The sequence below is a fragment of the Dermochelys coriacea genome, chromosome 20 (genome assembly GCF_009764565.3).
Source record: "Dermochelys coriacea isolate rDerCor1 chromosome 20, rDerCor1.pri.v4, whole genome shotgun sequence".
Lineage (NCBI taxonomy): Eukaryota > Metazoa > Chordata > Testudines > Dermochelyidae > Dermochelys > Dermochelys coriacea.
In genome coordinates, this window is record NC_050087.2 from 4,997,737 (window position 1) to 5,017,184 (window position 19,448).

At 46.2% G+C, this 19,448-nt stretch overlaps 1 protein-coding gene, 1 long non-coding RNA gene and 1 pseudogene across 2 annotated transcripts in view; all 3 read right to left on the reverse strand.

Moving 5' to 3' along the window:
• The window catches only part of LOC122458319 (keratin, type II cytoskeletal-like), a 49,427-nt gene extending 44,285 nt beyond the window's left edge, over positions 1-5,142 (reverse strand). The window contains 1 exon segment of the mRNA XM_043506380.1: positions 5,004-5,142. Within this exon segment, the coding sequence (XP_043362315.1) occupies positions 5,004-5,142 (139 nt within the window).
• The window catches only part of LOC119845810, a 100,823-nt pseudogene that overhangs the window by 48,318 nt on the left and 33,057 nt on the right, over positions 1-19,448 (reverse strand).
• LOC122458354 lies at positions 6,897-9,669 on the reverse strand. The gene is made up of 2 exons (XR_006278362.1): positions 8,961-9,669; positions 6,897-7,080 (listed from the first exon to the last, which is right to left on the reverse strand). It is a non-coding gene; the product is annotated as an uncharacterized LOC122458354 (long non-coding RNA).

Here is a 19,448-nt window from a genome sequence, read left to right on the forward strand (position 1 = left end):
AAATAAAGAGTAAATTTTATTAAAAACAAAAAGAAAGAAAATGCATCTGAAAACTCAGGCTATTGCTAGATTTTTTTAAAAGAGTGATTCCAAAAATTAAGTACCCAAAATAGTTTTCAGGTGGTTCAGCTTAAAGGTTACAAGTAACAAAAGCCTCTGGAGTTAAGCATAGAGGAGTCCACAAGCCAATAAGAAATAAACAGAAATAAACCTAATGCATCTTTCTAAACATTCCTGATCTACTTACATACCTGGGTTGTTAAATAAGTAGTTCTAGATATGATCTGAGGATTTTCCTATCTGGCCTTCAGCTTCTTACAGCTTAACTGCTGCCCTGTTCCCCTTTTTCCCAGAGGACAACAACAGCACACAAAGGGAAAGCTTCCCCCCCCCCCATTTTAAAAAGTTCTAGCCTTTCCATTGGCTTTTTTGGTCAGGTGCCCACCCCCTTCCTTTACCTGTGGACTTTTTTAACCTTTTACAGGTAAAGCAAGCAGAGAACACTTTATAGCTAACTGGTTGTCTGGGTGTCCATAAAAGGGAGCTACCCCCACCCCTTCATTTATCACAGGGGGACTGGAGCTGCGCACTGGAAGGAGGGAGGCTGGGGGCGGAGCCTGGTTGGGGCCATGCCTAGCTATCTGGGGAGGCACAGCCTCCCCCAGCCTACAGTACTTGCCGCCCATGACACAAGCTCAGACTCACTGTTTAATGGTGGCTGTTGAGAAGGCATTAAAGCTGGTTGGGAAAATGAAATCACACCCCAAAAAAGTCAAAATGACATTGCAACTTCAGTTTCTGGTGCAGAGTATGTTCAAATGGCAAAGTCCACATTCTCCCTTTTGCTGGGATTGCAAGACATAACTGGACACCTAAACTTACTTTTGATGTTATTTTTGTATTTCGATGATTTCCTGTTGATTTATTGGTGTGACCTCTAGCTGAATTCTAAGATATTGACCTTCGGGGGACTAATCAAATCTTTAAAGTTAAGTACACGCTTAACTGTCCTGTTGAATCACAGCCTAGAAATGAAAGAAACCACAAACTCTTCCACTGCTATTCCACTGTTGTGTAGCAGGTGGCAGCATCTTCTCCACTGTATGGCAACATGGTCCCCACTCCATTCTCAACTGAGACACACATACACCTCCAGATGAAAATACTATGATTGCTTAATTGCTCTTTCCAATTATATACTCGGTCATGTTTCTTATATGGTTTTCTTTGTTAAGGATGGAGCTTGCTTTTCTACTGCTTACATGTGAGATAAGAGTAGAGTTGTTTACCCTTATCATGGAAAGAGGTCTTCCATATTTCGAAAATCAACACCTAATTATGCCGGAGACTGCTATTATAGTTAATGTTGAAATGTCATTTCTGGAAGTAGTTTCCTGGTTAACTACCATGTAAGTAGATCTCCAGTTGTATCACTGTGTTCATACACTATCTGGTACAGAATACTTACAACCTGGTTCTCCTTTACACTTAAGGCATGTCAACACTGCAGTCAGGTGGCATGAACGAAAAAGTTTGGGGACCACTGTCTTAAAGAGAGATCTCCTTATTAGGCACATGGGTTATACAGACAGCTCAGTAGGTGAATGCTACCTTAATGGTGCGTGCAGCTCAGGCATGAAAATTTCAACAGGAGCCTATGCCCCAGGCAGACCAAGACATAAAGTTTAGGTGTAGAATCACGATGGCCAGAATGAAAAACATGTCCCTGCCCACTGACAGCAATTCACATTGCAATATCCATTCCTGATCATAATCATTCCATAGAAAACCAGACATGACATATGGAAGTTATATTATCAATAATCCCCTCCATCTCAGAGAAGCTTTGCCAGCAAGATTTTAAAACAGAGATCCTTGTAACTTTTGGTTTATTTATTGGGTCTCTAGCTGTCTTTAGGTATCTTGTCATGTTATTTATCAACCCCCTTTTGCTAAATGTGTTACTCTTCTCCCTGATTAAACATATGCTGTCTATACCATGGGTTGTATTTGGCTCTGAATTCTCTCTTTTCCTATTGCACCTTGGGAACTGTTTCAGGAAATGAAGTAATGAGCTCTCTGGGCCTGATTCTCCTCTCACTTTCCCAATGTCAATCAGAAATAACTCTTCTGCAAATCAATGGAATTACACCTCCGTGAAGGCATCAGAGTTGGCCTTGTAGGAATTGAATTTCTAGAACCTTTTTTAGTTGTCTTTGATCAGTTCAGACAGTCATCCCCTAACGAGGAATGTGAGTCAGAAAAATTGTTAAAATTGTTAAAACCCATTTCACTCTATGTAATCAGCAGTGAGTATTTACTGTTGCTTGTGTGCAACAAAGTATTATGACTGTGTTCTTGGTGTGTTCTGCGTGGCAAAGTCTGTGCTCTTTATACATAAAATGTACCACCATTCCCTGTGCTTTGATGATTGTCTAAAGCTCTAAACTTTCTTCTGTACCTCCAGTAGAACGCACAAAGTATGAATGTGTTGTCACTGAGTTTGGAACATTTCATATGAACACAAGAATCTCTCATTCCCAGATTATGTGACCATGCATGGGTTGTCTACATAGTGTTCAGCTCAATCTGCTCATTAGAGATTATGAGGTAACAAACCAAGATTTCGATCCTGTTCAGAGAACATGACATGAGTCAGATCCTAGGCTCCAGTGGAAATTGGTGTTGCTCCATTGAAGTCAGTTGAGGTACACAGATTGATTCCAGCCAAGGATCTTGCTCATTATATTTAATGGCACCTTAGAGACTAACAAATTTATTAGAGCATAAGCTTTCGTGAGCTACAGCTCACTTCATCGGAGGCTCACGAAAGCTTATGCTCTAATAAATTTGTTAGTCTCTAAGGTGCCACAAGTACTCCTTTTCTTTTTGCGAATACAGACTAACATGGCTGCTACTATGAAACCTGTCATTGTATTTAATGGAAGTTTTCAGACTTACAAAGAGTCTAGTCTCTTTAGGTTTGTATGCTACATCCATCAGGATTTTAGGAGAGTGCCTGAGGCCACTGTTATACGAGTTAAAAGTTGACTGCAACTAGGGCTATTCTGAAAATAAATTGGAAATAGAATATCAGAGTTGGAAGGGACCTCAGGAGATCATCTAGTCCAACCCCCTGCTCAAAGCAGGACCACTCTCCAATTTTTGCCCAAGATCCCTAAGTGGCTCCCTCAAGGTTTGAACTCACAACCCTGAGTTTAATAGGCCAATGCTCAAATCACTGAGCTATCTCTCCCCCCAAAAGCTTGTGCCCAAATATGATTGGTTGGTTATGTCACTTGGAAATCCTGTGCATGCTGGTTCAGAATCTCAAGTCAGATCAAAGGGAGAGCTCCAGGGTCTGGGAGTAACTTTATTTTGTGCTTGAATGGATAAAAACAAATTGACAGCACCACAAAGAGCTGAAGTGGCTTGAGATTAAGTTGATAAGAACTAACTTGTGCAGCAGAGAAATAAATCAAATCATATAGAACCTAGGAGATGTTTTAAATAGGTGAAGAATATTTTTCAAGAAGGAAGAAGGGATACTTGACTCAGAAGAAAGATCTCCTTAAAGTCTGGAATATGAAGCACGTCATTACTGACTGTCTTCTGGACTACATTTATGGTTCATATGATGAACATAATGGCCATACTGGGTCAGACCAAAGGTCCATCTAGCCCAATATCCTGTCTTCTGAGAGTGGCCAATGCCAGGTGCCCCAGAGGGAATGAACAGAACAGGTCATCAAGTGATCCATCCCCTGTTGCCCATTCCCAGCACCCTTCAGCCCCACCCACAGCTGCAGCTCCGGTCCCAGCCTCAGCTCTGGCTCCTGGATCCAGCCCCTGGCTCCAGCAGGGGCGCAGACTGGTAGTCTCTCTACTTTCTGACACACTGGGATGAGCAGTAAAATAATGAACAATGCTAGGATTTCAAGTATCCCAGGTGATGTCTGAGTTAGCACCCATTGTAATTAACAAGGCAGTTCACACCTCTGAAGTGTTGTTTCAGGCTCTCTGCAAATACAAGCTGGCATCACAACATCGGTTAAAACTCAGGGCTTGTCTTCACGTACAGTGCTGCCCCAGGTCCAGCTGTGCCGATGTAACACTTTAGTGACGACGCTACTAAGCCAATGGGAGGGCTTCGCCTATTGGTGTAATTAATCCACCTCCCCAAGAGGTGGCAGCTGCGTCAATGAGAGATGCTCTCCCGCCAGCCTAGTGCTGCCCACGCCGGGGGTGAGGTCAGTCTAACTACATCACTCCAAAAGTGGATTTTTCACATCCCGTATTTATACCTACATACGTTTGTAGACCTGGCCTCAGATATGTTTTTAAAGCAAACCTTGAAAAAGTTAACAACTGAAGACTTACTTTTTATTTTAAATGAAACCACACACTTTGGAGAAAAATTCAGAGGCTGGTGTGCATCCTTGCTCCAGTTCCCTCCACTCTGGGCAATCGTCCATGCCTCTCCTCACAACATAGGGACCATTGCCTTAAGGGATTCAGCACCTACTCTTAGGGTCTGTCTCCTCCGCAGAGTTAACCTGAGTTATCTACATTTAAGAAAAGGAGGACTTGTGGCACCTTAGAGACTAGCAAATTTATTTGAGCATAAACTTTCGTGAGCTTATGCTCAAATAAGTTTGTTAGTCGTTAAGGTGCCACAAGTCCTCCTTTTCTTTTTGCAGATACAGACTAACATGGCTGCATTCTACATTCAAGTTACTCCTCTGTCATTAGCCTCGTTGGGAGTGAGAGCAGCCACGCTGTGAAATACGACTTAAGTTGCTGTATCTACATGGATGTTGCACTCTTTTGTGTGTGGCACTATCCTTTTGCCCCTGGAAATCTTAAACTACATTTTTAGAGCAGTGCAGTTTCCTGACTGGAGATCTTGCAATATTCTTCCTTCTGTTTCTCCTCATTATTATACTAATTCCATCCCCGTCGTGTGTTCACAGAGATCATTCCCCCACATCCAACTCTGGTACGATGCACCCATCTGTTCTCTTCTCCCTCCAGCAGCGTCTTGTATGTGGCGATCTTAATATCCAGGGCCAGCTTGACATGCCGCAGCTCCTGGTAATCATGCAGCATATGCCAGCTCATCCCTGGCCTTCTGTAGGGCATGCTTCAACATATTTCTCCTGGCCATTTTTAAGGGCACAGTCACCCTGATGGGCTCAGCATCACAAATGGCTGATCGCAGACTGGCAACCTGTCACGGGAGAAAACCGAATGCATCACTTTCTCTTTCTTTGTACCTTTATCTAGATACTCAGCAATAAGAAATAAATTCTCTGAAAGTCCCAAACTCAGAAATATTGATTCAGATTAAAAAAAAAAACACACAAAAAAACCCAAAACCCATGTCGTCTCCAGGTCATTAATTAACTCTCTGGTATTATGGGGATGGTGGTAGCCCTTCCATAGTTTAAGGTGGAGATGAGGTTTTTTTAAAAGAGGCTTCAGGCCTTGTTTACATGTACAGCGCTGAAGTGGCACAACTGCACTGAGAGAGCTTCTCCCGTTGGCGTGTCTACACCAAGGGTTAGGTCACTATATCTCACATCTGTATAACTATGGCACTCCGGGGTGGGTTTTTCACACCCCTGAGTGATGTTGTTAGACTGATGTAAGTTTGTAATGTGCACAGGAGTGAAAGTAAGGCGGTACAGTGTACCGGTAAAAAGTGACCCCCGGTACCTGCCGGTACCCAGCTGACTTTAAAGCACTCCGCGGCAAAGAACCCTGCTTAAAGCACTGCCGTGGCAACACTTCAATGTCGTTGCCCCTTCCCCCCCCGCCACCGAACTGGGGAGCAAAAGGAGCAGCTGCCCCGGGGCTGGCAATTTAAAAGGCCCAGGGCAGCACGGACTAGGCAGCGTGGAAGGGTTGGCTGGGGGACGCTGACCCCCAGCCCCGCCCCTTCCGGCTGTGGCCCTGCCCTGTCCTAGGGGACGGAGCCGGCCCCCGTACCGGTATTTTGGCGTTACTTTCATCCCTGAGCGTACACCTGGCCATAGCGTCCTTGTGATTATAGGTGGTGTTGGGAGCAACACCTAGAGTTAAGCTTGCTTAACACTTCGCCTTATAAGAAAAATGAAGGATTCAGGGAGTTCTCCCAAATCACTTAGGGTTTGTCTACACAGCAACACAGTCCGGACTAAGGGGACGCAAGTTGTAGAGCACTCTAATGAGTTGCACAGTGACTGCTCCGTGTAGATCCGGCTGAGGAGCTGTGTAGACAAGTTCTTACTCTATGAAACCAGAATTATAAATGAATCTTAGTTCTGGGGTAAAAAGGAAAGGAGTACTTGTGGCACCTTAGAGACTAACAAATTTATTTGAGCATAAGCTTTCGTGAGCTACAGCTCACTTCATCGGATGCATCCGATGAAGTGAGCTGTAGCTCACGAAAGCTTATGCTCAAATAAATTTGTTAGTCTCTAAGGTGCCACAAGTACTCCTTTTCTTTTTGCGAATACAGACTAACACGGCTGCTACTCTGAGTTCTGGGGTACTGTGTGTTTAACTTTTCTCAAAAGCTTAATGTATTATTCACTGCCAGAGCTTTGTTGGACCAGTTGTCTGATCTTCTATGGTTAATCCAATGGCCTGATGTCCATTGGCCACTGTCGGAAGACAGGATACTGGGATAGACGGACCTTTGGTCTGACCCAGTGTGGCTGTTGGTATGTTAGGCTGCCGATAACTCTTCAAAGAATGTTGGTAGGATTTTTTTTTGGTCCCTTAGGCAATTAACTTTGAAAAGGAAAACTATCTGGTCAGATTTAGTGAAGCCACAGATATGGAACCACAGTGACATTCAAAAGAAGAGAGCATGGTTCAGTCATATCGCTTCTGATTTCAATGCTATATACACAAAAGAAATCCAGACACTGGAGGTGGGACGGTGGGGCGCCGAATGGTCTGTCGTACCTGTTTCTTCACATTTTCAGAGTCGCTTTGCAATCTCTGGATCAGTCATCTCAGCTTTGCAATCTCATGCCGGTTGCATTTTAGATCATTACAGTATATACCCTTGGCCTTCTGAAGCTCCTGGAACTGATAGCAAGAAAAAAAGAAAAGAAAAAAAAGGACAATCTTGAGAAGTTTATATCAAGTAGGATATTCAAAAGTCCCAAAGTGATTTAGGAGCCTAAGTCCCATTTTCAAAGGGCCATATTTTTTGTAGTTAATTAAGTGCCTAAAAAATGCAGATAGGCACCTAGTAGGATTTTTCAAAAGCACCTAGGCACCCAGCATCAATGGAAATCCCAAAATGAGATGCTTAAACGGGATCTTATTTTCAAAGTATGGGTGCACAGAACCGTGTGAAAATCAGGGACCTATAAGTTGTCTCCAACTGGGCACTCAAAACCCAAAATCACTAATCTCTTTTGAATATCTTAGTCAAGTCTGATTTTCTGAGTCCTTAAGTTTCAGAGTAGCAGCCGTGTTAGTCTGTATTCACAAAAAGAAAAGGAGTACTTGTGGCACCTTAGAGACTAACAAATTTATTAGAGCATAAGCTTTCGTGAGCTACAGCTCACTTCATCGGATGCATCCGATGAAGTGAGCTGTAGCTCACGAAAGCTTATGCTCTAATAAATTTGTTAGTCTCTAAGGTGCCACAAGTACTCCTTTTCTTTTTGAGTCCTTAAGGACGCTCAACTGGTATGGACTTTAACTAGGGTTGTTCATGTCCAACACTTCTAAAACCCATTCCCAAAGGGACTGATGCTCCAGTCCATTGCACTATTTTTAACCTAGTGTCACACCATTGGCTTTGGTGGAGTTATATTGCCATGGAAGCAGTGTAACAGAGGGCAGAATTAAGCCCACATTGTTCTCACTGATATACTGTGTATCAGTGAAAAGGCATTGTACTCTGTGCTTATGTTTTTGTGCAAGTATTGGAGCACAAGAATTACAGATACATTTCCATACACAATAGCTGTGTGATTACTCACTCTAGCGTGGTGCAAAGCCTCGACTTCTCCTTTGCTTCCTTGAGCAATCTCCTCATACCAGCATCCAACACGCTTGATGATACCACTGATGTCCAGATCTCGGTGGTTGTCCATTTTCACAACTTTGGCGGTCTCACAGAGTTTTCCTTCTATCTGAGCAATTTTCTGCATGCAACATAAAGTCTCACTCAGCTGCCAGTGCTTTCCTCTCCAGATTCCTTCTTTCATACTCCAGGATATGCTGTCTCTCTAGAAACACATTGCTAATTGCTTTGATCAAACTGTGAGCTTAGAAGTAAAGCCCATATCAAAGGAGCTTTGCCTTGGGCAATATGGGGCTTAGAGGTTCTTGGAAAACACATATTTCTCTTCCTTAACTGAGAAAAGAAAAACATGGGCACATGATCTACATTTAGCTACTGCAGAATAATGAGAGAAGGTCAAATTGAGGCCTGCTCTTCCTCTCTTGACTCAGATGTCTATTGAATCAACAATTCAAAACCAAGTGAAAAATGGTCATTTACTTTTTGGAAACAGCAACATTTTGGTTTTCCATTTTGGTTTGGATATTGCGGGGGGGTTACTCCCCTTTTTCTCATTCCCCACCCCCAAAAGAACTTTAAAAAAAAGTCAGACAAACTGTATGTGTTGGGGGAGGGGAGCTTTTTCACAGTTTTGAAAATGTTTTTCACCCAAATTTGCAAAGAGTTTTGGCTCCCCAAAAATGCATTTTTGACAAATTCCTACTCGCCATAAAAACGTGACCTGCTCGAGATGCAGATATTCACTGCAGTGTAGACGTAACCATAGGAAGAAATTTGAACTGGTTTGCATCCTGCCAGTTGTTCTGCACTGGTGGACCCCACGTGCCCTCATGGACTCGGAACAGGTTGCAGGACTGGGACATAAGATGCTTCTAGGAGAAGTTAGTGTTATTTCCTAGAGGACTAGACTAAAAAAAAAGATTCTTACCTCAGCGTACACACACCTCAGGAATTCTGTCTTCTACTTCAGTCTTTCCACCTTTGCTTCCAGTTCCATCTTGGCCATATAGACACAATCCACATCCTGAAAAAAGGTCACAGATACTCTGGAATGATTTATATTCCAACTCTGAGTAAATGGTGACTGTGGGGGAAACCTACAATCAGCCTCAGTCTAGTTTTTTTTGGAGATGAATATCTCGGATTACGAGGTTTCGTTGAGAAGTTCAGATACCACCCAGAGCAAAACTGTATAATCCTCCAACTATAAGACAAGGTATGATGAATATATATATAATATTGACCATCCTTAGCATTAAAAAATTTGGAGTCATTCCCAAAAATCATGAGACTGGTTTTAAAAGCACAAGTTTTTAAAGAGTAATAAATGCTGGGTTTTGGCTTCTGGGCCTAGGTCACATTTTCAAGCTTTTCTCCACTGCCACACTGGCTAGAAGCTTATTTTCACATAATTTGCAACTAACACCAAGGTAGGAGGGGTTGCAAGCACTTGGGAGGACAGGATTAGAATTCAAAACAGGTTGGAGAATTGGTTTCAGTAAAAACAAGTACTTCACATAGGAAGGAAAAAAAAATCAAATCACAACCGCAAAATGGGTAGGCTATAGTACTGTTGAAAAGGACCTGGGGTTATAGAGGATGAAAAATTGAATGAGAATCAACAATGTAATGCAGCAGTGAAAAAGGCTAATATCATTCAGGGGTGTATTAATAGGAGTGTCGTAACGAAACCACGGGAGGTAATGGTCCCACTCTGCTCAGCACTGGTGAGGCCTCAGCTGGAGACTGTCTCTAATTCTGGGCACCACACTTTAGGCAAGATGTGGACAAATTGGAGAGTCCAGAGATGAGCAACAAAAAATGATCAAAAGTTTAGACAACCTGGCCTGTGAGGAAAGGTTAAAAACACTGGGCAGGTTTAAGTCTTGAGAAAAGACGACTGGGGGGACAGCATAACAGTCTTCAAATATATTAAGGGCTGATATAAAAAGAGCACAGGGATCAATTGTTCTCCATGTCCACTGATGGAAGGACAAGAAGTAATGGGCTTAATCTGCAGCAAAGGAGAATTAGGTTGGATATTGTGGGGGGGAAGTCTAACTATAAGGGTAGTTAGCCTGTTCCAGAACTTTTCTATAGAAGTTGTGGAATCCCCATCTGTGATGGGGTGCCTGGCTCACACTTGGCTCTAATGACACATTTCAGAGTAGCAGCCATGTTAGTCTGTATCCGCAAAAAGAACAGGAGGACTTGTGGCACCTTAGAGAATAACAAATTTATTTGACATAACAAAAGCTTATGCTCAAATCAATTTGTTAGTCTCTAAAGTGCCACAAGTACGCCTTTTCTTTTTACTTGGTTCTAAGGGGTTAATAGAGCCCTAGGGGAGACTGCGCAGGAGACAGCCAATCAGAGAAGGGCTGAAGGGAGCAGCCAATCAGGGCCAGGCAGGCCCATATGAAAAAGGGAGCAGCATGGCAGAGGAGGGCAGTTTTATGCTGGGAGCCCTGGGAGATAGGACTATCTCTGGAGTGCTGAGAGAACCGCCAGCACCCTGGACAGAGCTGTGCTACTAGCAGGGACCAGGGGATTGAGAGACAACTTCTTTGGATATTTGGAACTTTGGAAAAAGTTACAGTTACAGATAAAATCCTCTTTGGAACCCCCCTTCAGATAGTTGAAGTTTGCTATCAAATCCCCCCTCACTCTTCTCGTCTACAGACTAAATAAGCCCAGTTCCCCCAACATCTCCTCGTAAGTCATGTGCCGCAGGCCCCTAATCATTTTTGTTGCCAGGCTAAGGCTATGTCTGCAGTGCACTTGGAGGCGTGACCACAGCACGAGCTGGGTAGGCAGGCTGGAGACTCTGGCTGTGTGTGTGCATTGCTAGCCAGTGCAATTGCTATTTGTAGCTGGTGTGAGCCTGCCAGCCCATACTGCAATCACACAGCTGATTGCGGTGTAGACATACCCTACGAGGGACGATGATAAATCACAAACCCTCCACCCACTCTCTGACTCACTAGGACACAGAGTAGTGTGTGGTGTGAGCTGAGAATCGGCAAGTCAGAAGAGCTTATGCACTGTGCTAATGAGGTGCTTGGCTACGTTTTCTCCTCTGTGGACTCATCCCTGCCACGATGCAAGAGTAACTTGGTGGCTGTGCAGCCTCCGTCTCAATAACGCAGGTCACTCTCCCGGTCAAGTGCATCTATTTTTTTTTAATCTTGCTCATTGCAGCGATACTAAGACTGTGGCTTTAAATGTGTCTCCTGCAGCACATGATATTGAACCACTGATTTAATTAACAGCCAATCAAGATGATTTTATTAGGTTATTAACCAATTAAGTTATCAACTTCCACTAAATTCACTTGTCTGCTGTGAGAAGATAGCTATATCTATCTCAACATTTTCCCTGTCATACTGTTTAAATATGACTAGTAAATGAAACAATGAATTCACACGACTGTGGTTCTTTTGGGTAAGGTCGATTGCTAATTTGGCTCCTGAACCACAGAGGTCTGAGTATCTTAGTGCAAAAAGATCAGGTCTGCATAGGGTCAAACTTGGTAATCCCTATATTCTTTTCAGACACTAGTAAAAACACAAGGTCTTGGACAACCAGTGGCTAGGACACTGGACTAAAAATCAGGACTTCTGTGGTGAAATCCCAGCTTCATGGAAATCAGTGGGAGTTTTGCAACTGATTTCAATGAGGCACAATTTCACCCAGGGATTCTATACCAGGTGTGAGACTGATTTTCTGTGAGACTACATTGATGCTCTGTGCCTCAGTTTCCCCATTTGTCAAATTGAGATAATAATGCATCCCTTCCTTTGTAAAACCCATTGAGAGCTGTAGAAGAAAAATGTTAAACACCAAGGATCGAATATTATTGTTAAATTTGGATGGTTAAATTTTATTATATATTCAGTCCAAATTGTGTGTGTTTCAAAAAGACAACAATAAAGGAGACAAAATACATAGTCTATTGTCTGACTATGGTTCAGATTTTCAAAGGCACAAAGAGCAACTAAGCACCCAATGCCCATTGCAAGCTAATTGCTTCTGGTGGCCCCCTTACACAGCCAAAAAAAAAAAGTGTGTGTGTCTAATTTCTGAAATTTGAAAAAGTCAAGAAAAATGTCAGTGAAATTTCTACCTCTAGAATTTTGGCATTTAAAATGTTCAGAAAAGGGGGAAAATTTGATTAAATGTTTGAGAGATTCCCCCCCCCCTTTTTTTTAAACCAGCTCTAGCAAAAAAGAGAATATCAACCACAATGCTGTAAAGCAATAACCTGTCTTGTCTGCTATCCGATCTCTAATAGCGATCAATGCCAAACATTTCAGAAGATATGTAACCCCCTAAATACCTCTCAGTAAGCCAATCCTCTCCAATGGGAACATTACTTCCAAAAAACAACAAAAGACTAACTTACAGGGTGAAGAAGGAAGATCAAGGATTAGTGTAACTGCAGGTTCCTGACGCTACCCATCACGCCCACACATGGAGCAGATGCAGGAGCGAATGAATTCCCAGCTGTTTTAGGGCCCTGCTTGGACTCAGCCATAACTAATGCAGTTCTAAACCTGAACAACTAGAACAACTGGATTTGATTCTGGGATGGGGGACAATCCCCCTGGAGCGAGTCTGGATCTATGTGTTTTCTTTCTCATATAACTTAACATGGGTGTGGACAGAAGGAACAAACATCTCTTCTCGCTACACTGATGCAACAGACACAGAGGCTGGCATTTTTGACATATCACGTTAATATGAAAACATATTCTGCGGGGATCTCTCTAAAAACTTGCATGGGAAGAATGCATGACTCTGTGCCCAAAAAGTAGAAGACAACTGGACTGCAATGCAAAACTGCTTGAACATGCTGTGTGTTGGGATGAGAAAAAGAGCTGTATTGTGATCTCAGTTGTGTCTTTGTCAATCCAGAGTAACTTCAGAGATTTCTGTAGGCTTCAGCCTTGCCAATTCTTGTGGTTTTTAACTGTGAGTCTTGAGAGAGTGGATGTTTTTCCTAAAGCCCCAGGTCCCGGAGTCATGTGAGCATGAGACTGACTGACTGACTGTCTGTCTGTCTCTCTCTCTCTCTCTAGTTTTTGTACATTTCTAGACTTTGTAATTGTAGAGTAAACCTTGAAAACATGACACACACACACACACACACACACACCCTAAATGCTCACAATCCAGAAGGTAAATAAAGGTTTATTCTCCACCTCAAATGAGCTGAGTATTCCTTAGCCTCAGCTAACAACCGGTGCCAGTTCCTCAACGACACTAAGACATCCTTGTCCTGAAGCCAGCAGATCCAGATCCTTGTGTGGAGCAACCCCAGCAAGTCCTAACTCACATCCACCCTGGCAGCCAGATCAGGGGGCATGGCTGGGAAAAATTACACTCCTGTTAAAGTGGTGAAGGAGGCCATGAAAGAAAGGTTTGGCCAGGCAATCTCTATGCCTCGATTCGCACCAGCTGCCCAAATGGCTCCTTGCAGCCACAAGCTGACAATACAACCCTCAGGGAGCTCTTAATTGTTTTGCGGTAGGTGTGGGTGCCCAGCTTGGCACAGGTGAGTCCATAGATTAGGGAATCATGAAGATTGTTTAAGGATGATCCGTTCTGGCCTTAAATGCAATGGCATCTTGGCATGACTTCCCCCTCCCAAGAGCTGTCCAGATTCTTTTCATGTGTTGTTTAATATTGGGGACGGTTTCTCTAGCATTAAAATATCTATTTGGAGTCAGATGATGGAGTGTTTTGTTTACATGCCTGAGCAAGCTCTCCTTTTTTTATTATTATTTATTGTTCTGGCTGCAAAGATGATCTCTGCTGAATTCTTCCCCGTCAGGAGTTTTGGAAAGTGGCCCAGGAAAAATGGGGAGGGCGCACAAGGGAATCATTTTCATCTGTGTTCCTTTGGAAGGCAAAGAGCACTCAAGCATCTCCAGATCTTGGGAGCGCTTGTGACCAGCGATGAAATCAGAGTTCCGTTTTTGCCACTACTGCACAAGTTCCTTTCTTCCGCCAGGTGGTGCTAGCTGATGCACATCTGAATCTTTTAGTAGGGGTGGGAATCCACTTTGTTTGTGTTGTCATCAATTTGCTAGCAACAAAACCAGTCATCTCCAATTAGTGGTGCGCTTGCATGATGCCTCCAGCACTTGTGAGGATGGGTGCTCCTGGGCTGACACCCTGCCTCGGAGTGCAATTTCACTGCATGGAACGGCATATCTTACTCAACTCTAAGTAACCCAGTGAACCAGTCACAGTCCCTTGGGCAAGAGCCAGCTCAAAGCACTAGATCGCAAAGTTTATTTAGAGGCAGTGGCAACATGGGAACAAAACAAATGAATCATTAAAGCTAACAAAGCAAATCCTCAAGCAAAGAGCACAGGAGAGCGCTTGGCTCCTCAACCCTGGTTAGACCTGGTCGTCCCATCTCAAAAAAGATATGTTGGAATTGGAAAAGGTTTGGAAAAGGGCCACAAAATTATTAGAGGTATGGAACGGTTGCTGTACAAGGAGAGATGAATAAGACTGGGATTTACATGTGGGAGTGGGGCGGCCCCTGGCCCTACCCCGGAGGCTGGGTGGTTTCCAGCCATGGCTTCCAAGGGCCAGTCCTGAGCATTAGCCCCCCCTTACCCTCTAGGTTCCTGTGTGAGACCGAACACACACCAGGGTAGGTGACCCCACTGCAGTCCCAGCCCTGCAAGCCTTGGGAAGAGGTGGAATTTGCCCCCCACACATGGCATCATTGGCCTGGCTGGAGGGTCACTGCCCTCCCCAAATATGGAAGTCAAACTACACCTATGCCTGAAAGCCTCCTTCTGCTACAGACTAATACTGTAACCACAAGAGCATCCTTCTTTCTTGTAAAAGCAGGAGAGTATAGCTTTGGCACGGCTATTTGAGGTCGATGTGTGGTATTGGAGTAGAAGGCTATGCAGGGACAATATCATTTCTTTTGTACCTATTCTATAATAAAGCTGCTCCCTCTGACCTGGAAACACCAAGGGAACAGAGTGGCTGTGAACCCCACCTACCTGCAGTGGGCCTATGACAGTTTCACGCTCGGCAAGCAGCAGACACCATTGTCATACCGACCATCCCCATAGAGGAAGCCAGCGATAGGACACTTGTTCTTCAAATGCAACCATTGCACAGGCTTCAAATAGCTGAGCCTAGCATTTAGCCTCTCTGTGGGAAGAGCCACTAGATGGCACCATGACTCACTCCACCACTTCTACCCACATTATTAGATGCAGTATTGCAGCAATGGTACCACTCAGAGCAGCACCCCAGTGTGCTAGGTGCTGTACAAATACAGAGCAAAAAGACAAATAGGGGTCTTAAACAGTAGGAGTAGAGTGTATTCGGCACTGGTTGTGATCACTGCAAAATTACTGGGTCCAGTTCCGGTTCCCACAGCTCAAGGAGGATGGTGATAAAGTGGAGGGGGTTCAGAGAAGAGCTGGAAGAATGATTAAACAATTGGAACATGTGCCTTATGATGAGAGACTCAAGGGAGTCAAATTTATTTAGCTTAACAAGGAGAAGGTTAAGGTGTGACTTGATCACAGTTTATCAGTGGGCTTGGCAGAATTCAATTATCATCATTGTGACAGATAGTACCCATGTTTAATTTTAAGCATTTAAAATGTTATCTATTTACATTTTCCCAGTTGTGGAAAATTATGAGGGAGGGTTCAGAGAATGGCAAGGGGGTCAGCCACTAATTATTTAATGATGGTAGATGTTGAGATTGAAGAAATTAAAGCTTAAGGTTAAGATTCTTTTGCCCTGAACCTCATGTGTTTATTTACACCAGTGCATGGGCGCTGGAACAATTTCTATAGTGGGGATGCTGCAAGCCATTGAACCAAACTGTAAACCCTGGATATGATGGAAACCACTTCAAGCCAGGGGTGCAGCAGCACCCATAGTTCCAGCACCTATGCACCAGTGTACAGTTTGTTGAAGACACTCCCAAATAAGGGAGGAAATGATTTCACACCAAGTTTGCATTTAATTTTCACCAGCATAAGTGACTACACAAGATGTAAGCTAACAGAGAACCAGACTGTAATGGTCATTCAGTTGTGCCCATGTCAAACTGGAGTCAATCCACCGAGCTAAGTGGAGTCACTCTCAATGATGCCCCTGAGATCTAAACTCCAGCAACGCTGGTGGTGTTGCGATTTCTCCTCCTCCTCCCACCCCCACATTGATAACAAGTTCCCAGTCTCACCCTATCCGTGAAGGAGGCAAATTTGTTGGAGCAGATCAAGACCCTCAACCTCTCCTGCACCTGCATTCCCTGGATCTCTGTGTCCATCACCACATTTCATAGGGCAAGGAAGTTCTTCTGGATGGTTGCTTTATGGATACCACCAAGACTGCCTTCTGGAACTCTGCCACCAAACCCTCCAACACCACATCCACTGGTGCCAAAACTTAAACCATCACCGACGGCACTGCCCAGAGTGGCACTACTGCCAACACTTCCAGCAAAATTGTCGATCGCTGCACCATAGCTAACACCCCCACCACTTCCAAAGCCACTTCAACTGCCAACGCTTCCGCTACCACAATCTCCACCACGTACATTATCTAGGCCAACAGAAATCCTTGTACTGCCATCCTAGTTATAAAGACTGTTGCTACCTTTACCTCTTCTCCTATACCCCCGGGACCCGCTACCCCTAATTGCCCCCCAGTACCGCACCCCCTATCCAACCCCCCTGCTCCCTGTCCCTTGAGTGCCCTGAGCACTATCCACACCCCTGCCCCCGACAGGCCCCCGGGACTCCCACGCCTATCCAACTGCCCCGTTCCCCGTCCCCTGACTGCCCCGACCCCTATCCACACCCCCACCCCTAACCACCCCCTGGGGCCCCACCCCTTATCCAACCCCCCCACACTCCCTGTCCCCTGATTGCCCCCTGGGATCCCCTGCCCTTTATCCAACCCCCCCACTCCCCGCCCCCTTACCATGCTGCTCAGAGCACCAGGACTGGCAGCCATGCCACCCGGCCAGAGCCAGCCATGCCACCACACAGTCTAGAGCACTGGGGCAGGCCAGCGGCTCTTGCTGCCACGTTGCCAGTCAGGAGCTTGCAGCCCCACCGCCCAGAGCTCTGGTGGCACGGCAAGGTGAGGTTGCAGGGGAGGGGGACAGCAGGAGAGGGGCCAGGGGCGAGCCTCCCTGGCCGGGAGCTCAGGGACTGGGCAGGACGGTCCCGCAGGCCAGATGTGGCCCGTGGACCATAGTTTGCCCACCTCTGGTCTAAATGCAATGCCCTCTAACAAGAGGTGCTTTGCATAGCTGAGCTGACAAAGGAGAAATTTGGACTAGTTCCTCCACAGCAGAGGTCCCCAAACTGTGGAGCATGCCCCCCCCTTGGAGAGCACAGAGGAACGTTCAACGGGGCGCAGCTGGGGCCTGGGTTAGACCCCCATGGGGGGTGGGGAGGAAGCACCATCTAGCTCCTCTCCTGGCCCGGGGCTCTTCTCCCTGCCCCACACCTGAACCCCGCGGGTGCGGGAGGAGGGGTGGGGGTACCAGGATAAGGGGGGCCATGACCCTGAAAAGTTTGGGGACCACTGCTCTACAGGCAGAAAGGTGGGTTTTCTGACACAAGTTTTCACAGCTGAGAGGCATAAAGAAGATGAGCATGTGAGGGTTCAAATAGAGATTCAAACAGCCACCTGAATCACCAGCCATTGCTCAGGCTGGCTCCATGGTATTGATAATGTCTTCCATTGAAAGTCAATGGGAGATTGGCACCAAACTCACTTAATCGCTGTAGTAAATCCCGCTAGAGGCCTGGCTGCCCCTTGAGGCACCTAACTACCTTTGGGAATCTGCTCCTCAGGAGCTTAAGTCTCATGGAAAGTCAATGGGATGGAGGCGCCTACATTACTTTTGAAAATGGGACTTAAGCTACAAAGTTCACCCAGGTGCTTTTGAACCCCGTGTCTAATGGATGCTGCGTTTCGAAGAGTCAAAGGACTGCACAAGAGTCAGGTATTAAGCATGGTCACAATCCCCCGCCCCCTGTTAATGCTGCCAGCTGCCAGTTTTGTGGCACACCTCTGCCCAAAGCACCGGCCCCAATTTGACCCAGAGGGGGGGGATCCGTTCTAAAGATTAACTAGGTAGAAGTTTTGCAGTTACCAGGGCTGATCTTGCAGGGGTCTATAAAGCACAGAAGCAGGAGCATGGTGGATTTAGTCCCCCCCCCCCACACACACACACACACAACAGTGCAAGGAGTCCAAATGAAACTACAGCTTGCACAGAATTCTCACCCACCACAAGCATACCTGATCCCCAGGGAGGGGCAGCAGATTTGTATAATTTTTGGTGGTGCCCAGAACGGGTTCAAGTCCCCACCCCCACACTTGCCTAAAGCTCTGGGAGCAGGTTTGGGTGTGGGAGGGGTGTGGGCTATGGGAGTGAGTTTGGGTGCTGGGTGCAGGCTCTGGGCTGGGGGTTGGGGTGCAGGAAGGGGGTGCGGGATCTGAGAGGGGCTTTGGGGTGCAGGATCTGGGATGGAGTTTGGGGGCAGGAGGAGGCATTGGCTCTGGGAGGGAGTTTGGGTGCGGGGTGCAGGCTCTGGGCAGGGGGTTGGGATGTAGGAGCGGGTTTGGGGTGCAGACTCTGGGAGGAAGTTTGGGTGCAGAAGGGGGTTTGGGGTGCAGACTTTTGGAGGGAGTTTAGGTGCAGGAGGGGGTGAGGGGTGCAGGTTCTGGGAGGGAGTTTGGGCTCTGGGCTGGGGCAGAGGGCTGGGGTGAGGGGGGGTGCAACACTTACCTCAGGCGGCTCTCGAAAGTGACCAGCACCCCTTTCTGGCAGCAGCTCCTAGGCAGGGGGCCAGGGGTTTCCACACGCCGCTGTCCACAGGCACCGCCCCCGCAGTTCCAATGGCAGGGTCGGCACTTGGGGCTGGGGCAGCATGTGGAGACACAACCCCAGGGGCCGCAGGGACATGCCGGCCTCTTCTGGGAGGGGCGCTTCGCCGAGCGACAGTGGGCAGGAAGCCACTTTAGCCTTGCTGCACTGCCGGTGGTGGTGGCGGGTGCCACCGGGCCCTTTTAAATCGCCTGGGGGTGGCCGACATGTCCCTGTGGCCCCTGGGGGGCGCCTCCACGTGCTGCCTCCGCTCCAAGCGCTGACCCTGCCATTGGAACTGCAGCCAATGGGAGCTGCAGGGGCAGTGCCTGTGGGCAGCGGCGTGTGGAGACCTCCGGCCCCCAGCCTAAGAGCCGCTGCCAGAGGGGGGTACGAGACACGCCGTGGGAGGTATTTAGGGGCGGCAGGTGGGGCCATGGGAGAGACCTGGCCCCTAACATTGGTGGAGCCAGGGCCCTGTGCTCTGAATATTCCTGGAGCACGGGCACCATGGGCCCATACAACTTGCCA